This window comes from Triticum aestivum, chromosome 2D (genome assembly GCF_018294505.1).
Source record: "Triticum aestivum cultivar Chinese Spring chromosome 2D, IWGSC CS RefSeq v2.1, whole genome shotgun sequence".
Lineage (NCBI taxonomy): Eukaryota > Viridiplantae > Streptophyta > Magnoliopsida > Poales > Poaceae > Triticum > Triticum aestivum.
Window position 1 is genome coordinate 63,712,059 of NC_057799.1, and position 6,936 is coordinate 63,718,994.

The window sequence follows — 6,936 nt, forward strand, 5'->3', positions numbered from 1 at the left end:
ATGGTGACCATGGCGGGGGACGACGTTTGCTTTTTTTTTTGCTGCAACCACACATCACAAACCTACGACCGGCGTTGCGCCGTGCTCAAATGGTGGCTTGCACCTTGGTTCCGTGCTACAAGCTACCATGGAGCGGGAGCAAGGGGTGAGGAGGAGTTGTGGCAATGGGGCCGGGGGTGAGCAAGGCGGTGCGGTGGCTGGGAGTGCAGGGTGTCCTAGGGGACGAGGGCGGCGTCATGCATGGCTGACGCCCGCCGGCACAAGGGGAAGGAAGAAGACGAGGAGGCAGAAAGAAGACGTCGCGAGGGATCCAATGGTACGGTTGCGTACGGCTGAATCAAGCGGCTAGGGGCCGACGGACCGAAATTTCGCCCAGCGCACCCGCTCCTAACATCGCCCATTTCTGTTTGTGTGCACCATCTAATACATCAGTATGCAACAGAAAAAATGATACACCGTACAAGGTTCAGACCAACTAAAAGAATTATACCAGCGCATCAACAGATTACACACAAACAACCAAGTGTATTTTGGCCTGCCAACAAAAAACGGAGTCTAAAGGAGATGTCAACTGAATGAGACCAAACTATATCTCATCTAGATGAGTTGTAAGCACTCTCATCAACATTTATACACCTTCGGTATTTTTTATATAAATGGACGCTAAAGATTTTGACAAAATTGATACAAAGGGAATTACTCTCCTACGATTCTGTAAGTTCAGAATATAATAAAACTGAAGTGATCTCTTGTACTCTGCTTGCTAATAAATACATGACCAGGTGGCTCGAGAGGGGTGTGTCGAACCACCACGGAAAATTATCTGTGCTGAGGACTGGCCGATCTCTCTAAGTTGCTTGACTATTGCCTCTTGTGTATCCCTGTCCCTTGGAAAGAAGCCTCCTACAGGAGGAGGTATAGGGATCATTGCCTCACAGCCCTTGCATGGATATTGACCATCTGTCAGAAGAACCGTCTTCAGGTCTGGAGCTCGACCCATCACGGTACTTGCAAATAACAAGTGATGGTCCAGTAGGGGCCTAAAACCACCAAACTGGAACTCTTTCAGTTGCCACTTCTGACAGCTCGTGAACCCAGGAATCTTCCATGAAGGTTCCACTCTCTGAGCACCAAAACATCTTATTCTTTCTTCATCACCCTCCAGGCATGGATGTTCAAACATCTGCATTCAACCGCCAATACCAAAATTATAAGGGGTTATGGTAGGATGTTCAAACATCTGCATTCAACCACAGATGTACAATCATAAAGAGACTACGATGGTGTTTTGAGTCAGATAGACTTGTATACATTCCAACTAGAAGTTTAAAAGAATGAGTAGAAGTACCTCAACATCAAATGTCTCAACAGATGGAGCAGCTTCAATGAGATTTAATGTCCATAACTGATCAAATTTTATAAAGATACCATGAATAAACAGCTTTCTTAGCTTGTTGAATGCAGCGCAGAGTTGTTTTCTTTCTGGTTGCATCCAGATCTGATGAACAAAACAAATAAAGAAAAAGATAAGTATACAATGATTGTGCATCTGTATGTTATAGAGGCAAGTTATGCGTGCACCAGGTTAGTCATTTGCCAAGTAATGGGATCCTTCCAGGCAATTATAAATATCTACTATATATACTTAAATAAAGAAGAATAGTGTTCCTCTTTCGTACAACCATGAGTTCCCCCTCTGTCTCTTCGCTTTGATTTTTTCCTCGTATATCTAGTTTTTTCTCCGGTTTTCCGTGAAAACCGTCTGAACTGTCCCACCTTTTATTGACTTACCAAGTAGAAATATGTCTTCTTTGGTAAACCAATGAGTTCTTATCAAATAAAATCCTAAAATTTATCTAGGTAGGTAAATCACGGGCAAGATTTGATAAAACATTTACTTACACAATCATATTAATATGGGTTCACAGCAACATACTATAATATTTATATCCCACTGCAACGCACCGGCAATTATCTACTTATATAATAAAAGCAAATTACTTGGTCAAGGAAGGAAGCAGCAAAACTAAAACAATCCTAGTGATGGTCCAACATGAAGTTCATACTAATGAAATAGCATAACCACAACATAACAGATATCTGCTAGAATTACCTTATATCCTCGAAAGTTTAAGGTTAGAGTATGTATGTTTGTGGCACCATCTAGAACCTGGCTTAAACTAAAGTCTTGGTGACAGAGAGTTGCATCACAGACAAGGGACAATTCCTTGAGTGACGGGACAGAACCAAAACACAAGGGGGCCTCGTGAAACAACCAAGCCTGCCAACGGACCCGCTCTAGTTTTGGAAGGCAGAGCACCTCAGCTCTTTTCAATGAGGACAAGTAGACTTCTAGAACTCTGAGATTTGAATGTGGCGCATTGATCTTCCATACAGACAAGTCCCCGGTGTCACAGTGGTCCAGACGAAGGTGCAGCAATTGCTTGCAACAATCAAACAGGAGGTGATTCATGTCGCGTTCAGCGAAGCGAACATTATGTAGATGGAGCCTTGTGAGGCAGCGAAGAACACTAGGGTACTCACTGAAAAATCCATCCACATCCCGAGCTTGCCGTACCATAACCTCGTTTTCAGAGTCCTTGACCGCCTTCTCTGTTAAAATGGCGAGTTCCAAATCTTTTAGCACCTCGCTGTCAATGGCATTGCTAACTAGCAGGCCAATGTCACGCGAGTAGTTGCCCATGAGATAAAGCTTGAGGCATAGTGTTGAGATGGTGTGTTCCCTGCGGGGCTGAGCCAAGAAGCTGCTAGTGGCTCTTGTCAGAGACGCCATTGCTTGATCAGTGTGTGCAGCCCCTGTACATGGGGCACTAAGGAAGTCCGTGACATTAAGTTTGAGATCAGGAAGTAACCACGGCAAGTTTCTCCACCGCGTTGACAACACGCTAGTCCTTGCTGCCATGGCAAGGTCAACTCTCCCCAAGATAGAGATTAAAATGTCATCGCTCAACGCGCTGAGCCTATCTTCCTCGCCTTTCTGCAACAAGAATATATATCATCCATGGATACAGTCAGGTCAACATGCAAAGAATAGAAGGTTCTAAGCATAAGTAATCGTTGCATCATCTCTAGCAAGAACACTGCACTTTTGTGATGTGTAAGATCATTTATTTGGAACTTCAGAACATAGGACATACGAACAGTAGGCAGAGCAGCTAGCAAAGAAGAACTTACATGGCGGCGCGCACTATCTGACTCCATGGATAATAACCTCCGAGTCCAGGGAGCCCTGAACATCGCGCTCATCTTTTATGTCGGGAGCTCTGGTCTCTATTTATTCAGAGAGAACGAGATGATGACGATGCTCTAAACCGGTCCGACCAGAATCTGAAGTAGAGAATCTCCGACTTCTGTTAGATGAAACCGAATAATAACCTCCTCCGAGTCCAGTATGCCTTCCAAAGCGCTCGTCTTTTATTTCCGGAGCGCTCGTCTGTATTTTTCAGACACAAGAGGAGACAGAAGTCGAGAATCCCCGACTTTTCTCTCTCTCTCTCTATCTCTCTGAGATGAAACCGAATCGTACAGACAACAGCCTGACGACCGCGTTGACACAATGCTTTACGCTGGAGAAGACGGACTATAATTTACGAGTATGTTCGACCGCATGGTAAATCCACATCCACACGTTGTTATTGCTGGTGGAGGAGGGGATTGCAGCCTGCAAAAAGGATCATCTCACGGCCCACAAAATCAACCACCCCGTCCGTCTTTCCAAATCCCTGTAAACGGACGCTCTTCCACTCGAATTGTTCTGCTATCAACAACGGATCCTGAAAATCAGCTGCCTTGGATAGAGTTGGGGAGGTTAACGAGCCCCTGAAAATCAAGCCAATCAATCAGTCCGGCACATCAGACCCTGCCTAGGACGCGAGGAGAGAAAGAGGGCAGCAGCCAAGCGACGGAGCGAGGGCCTCACCTTGTCCTTCTTCGAGGGCGGCGGCGTTCCGTCCGTGCCCGCTTGACGGCGGCTCGGGATAACCCTAGACTAGGCGAGATGCCAACCGCCCACCGCAGAGCAGGAGTTGTATGTTTTTTTTTTCTTTGAGAAATAGCAGGAGTTGTATGTAGTGCTATTGTCTTGGGCTAGAACGTGAGCCGCAACGGGCCTTCGTTTCGGACTAGATCATTTTTGGGCCTCCTGCGTTTGTGGCCCAGTTCAGCCTGGCTGAGTAAAAATAGGTTTTGGGTCAAGTTCCGCACTGAGTTTGGCCGCGGCATTCTAGGATGCCTCACTGAAGCGGCTACAGTAATCTGGCTGGTCCATTTCGTGCACAGTTAAAGAAAAAGTGAAGGGAAAAGGAGAGCATGAGGGCTCGATCCCTGGAGTTATTGTTCGTGTTAAGTAAAGGGGGTGAGACCTACCATATGACACATCTATATCAATATAAAAATACCCAAAGGGGTAGATCCAATTAATCTCGTCCATCAAATCATGTCAATCCAACAACCTAAACCGCTTCAATGTCGAGCGCTCTATACGTTAAGCGTGCAGTTAATTTCATGCTAAATATAGTGATATCACATAATAACACGCAAATAATATCCTACTTAATATCCACATGCACTTAATATATTTCCAAATTAACGTGCATTGCATGTACACATTGACTAGTGTGGTAAGCAATACAAATATTCAAAAAAAGGAAGGCGAGCATACTTGAAGTGAGTCAAGTCGGTTTTCTCAGGGTGTTTTTTTCTTTCTTTTCTTTTTTCTTCTCCGTTTTTTCATTTTTTTTCTTTAGTTTTATTCATTTTATTTTTCTTTAATTTATTTTGTTCTTTTTCGGTTTTCATTTGTTTCCTTTCATTCTCTTGGTTACCATTCTGCATTTTTTGTTTATGCCAACAACATTTTCCTAATTCACATTTAACATTTTTTAATATAAATATAATTTTCATAAATACATGGTCAATACTTTTATACGCATTTTTAACATTTTTCAAATACAAGATTCTTTGTGTGTTAATTTTTTTTGAAGACATCATCAACATTTTTAATACACACTTCTAAACTTTTTCAAATTCTTGATTGACATTTTTAAATACAATATTAACATATTCTAAAAGGGTCAACATTTTTTATATGCAAATTAACATTTTTCAAATTCTTGATTAACAGTTTTTAATGCAATATTACCATTTTTTTAAACACACGGTCAACATTGTTTTTAAATTTTTTAACATTTTTCTAATTCTTGATTAACATGTTACAAATGCTTGTTTAACATTTTTATATACATGATAAAAGATCATCATTTTTTAATACATGGTAAACAAGTCCTATATAAATTTAACATTTTTTCAAATGCTTTATTAACATTTTTCAAATACTTGTTTAACATTTTTTTCAAATCCTTGATTAATATTTTTATATATATGATTAATATTTTTGGTATTTTTTTAATAGATGGTCAACGTTTTCTCGAGACATGTTAACATTTTTCAAATGCTTGATTAACTTTTTTCAAAAACATGTTCAACATTTATTTTAAATGCCTGATTAATTTTTTTTAAATACAAGATCTTCTTTTCGGACACATAGTTTTTTATACATTTTTCATATACATATAAACATTTTCTCTATTCACATTTAACTCTTTTCTAATGCTTGGCTAATATTTGTTTTATTTTTTAATATATATATATATATATGTATAAAAACATAATATAATATAAACAAATTAAAAAAATAAAGCAGAAGCGAACACATAAAACGTATAAAGAAGAAGAAAAAAATGGCCTCTCGCGCGCCTGGGCTTGCCCAATTCGCCCTCCCCTTCAGCGAGGGTTTTCCCTAGGCAAAGAATTTGGTTGCCCGCGGGCGCCCCTATTTGTCGCCTTACGCGAGCGCAGGGGGACCCTTGCGTCGGGGAGGTGCCCCAGATGGGCCGGCCCGTGAGGTTTTTATACAGCGTAAATGCATTAATCCGAAAAACTAAAATCAGCGTAAATGCATTAATCCGAAAAACTAAAAACCCTGTTTCCAGGATTCGAACCCTGGTCACCTCGTTAAGTGATGCTGCTACTAGCCATCCCAACTACTAATTAGTACATTTTTTGGCAATAGATCAGGGTAACATGAACTATGTTGGCTGTAGAATATTCACTTCATGAACTATTTTTTCATCCATGCAAAGAATTTGTACTTTTCTTTATAATTTAAAAATATTATATCTACACAGACACACCGACATATGTGTGTGTGTGTTTGTTTATTACAAAAAAAACACTCCTCGAAAACACATTTGAAAAATGTGGAACAAGTATTTAAAAAAATGTTGAACAAGTATTTGTAAAATGTTGAACAAGTATTTAAAAATGTTGAATAAGTACTAAAATTTTTGAACATGTGTTTGAAAATTTTCAATAAGTATTAATAAATGTTGAACGAGTAATTGAAAAATGTTGAACATGTATATGAAAAATGTTGAGGAAAGATTTGAAAAATGTTGAATAGGTATTAAAATATGTTGAACGAATATATGAAAAATGTTTGAACAAGTATTTGAAAACGTTGAACAAGAATTTGATAAAACATGAACAAGTGTTTAAAAATGTTGAATAAGTATTAAAAATGCTGAATAAATATTTGGTTTTTTAAATAGGTATTGACATTTTTTCAACGAGTATACGAAATATGTTGAATGAGCATTTGAAATGTTGAATAAGTATTAAAAATGTTGAACAACAATTTTAAAAAATATTGAATAACTATTAAAATGTTGAACAAATATTTAAAAAATATTGAATAAGCGTTCGGACAATGTTGAACGTGTATACGAAAAATGTTTTTGACATGTACAAAAATGTAGAGTGAAAGGAAAACAAACATAAGAAAACACAAAAGAAAAATAAAAAATGGATAAGAAAAAGGAAAACCCAAAACAAAAGAAAACCAAACAAGAAATGGAG

At 39.2% G+C, this 6,936-nt stretch overlaps 1 protein-coding gene across 2 annotated transcripts; it reads right to left on the bottom strand.

Annotated features, from left to right (window-relative positions):
• Positions 1–602: 602 nt before the first annotated feature.
• LOC123051578 (putative FBD-associated F-box protein At5g56820) lies at positions 603–4,076 on the bottom strand. 2 transcript variants are annotated; one of them, XM_044474489.1, is made up of 5 exons: positions 3,941–4,076; positions 3,196–3,840; positions 2,114–2,998; positions 1,349–1,498; positions 603–1,183 (listed from the first exon to the last, which is right to left on the bottom strand). In XM_044474489.1, the coding sequence occupies exons 2-5, from the start codon at positions 3,265–3,267 to the stop codon at positions 764–766; spliced, it is 1,527 nt and encodes a 508-aa protein (XP_044330424.1). In that variant the 5' UTR covers positions 3,268–3,840; positions 3,941–4,076; the 3' UTR covers positions 603–763. The 2 variants fall into 2 exon arrangements, with proteins under 2 accessions (XP_044330424.1, XP_044330425.1); XM_044474490.1 differs by having other exon boundaries at positions 941–1,183; positions 1,429–1,498.
• Between the last annotated feature and the right edge of the window lie 2,860 nt (positions 4,077–6,936).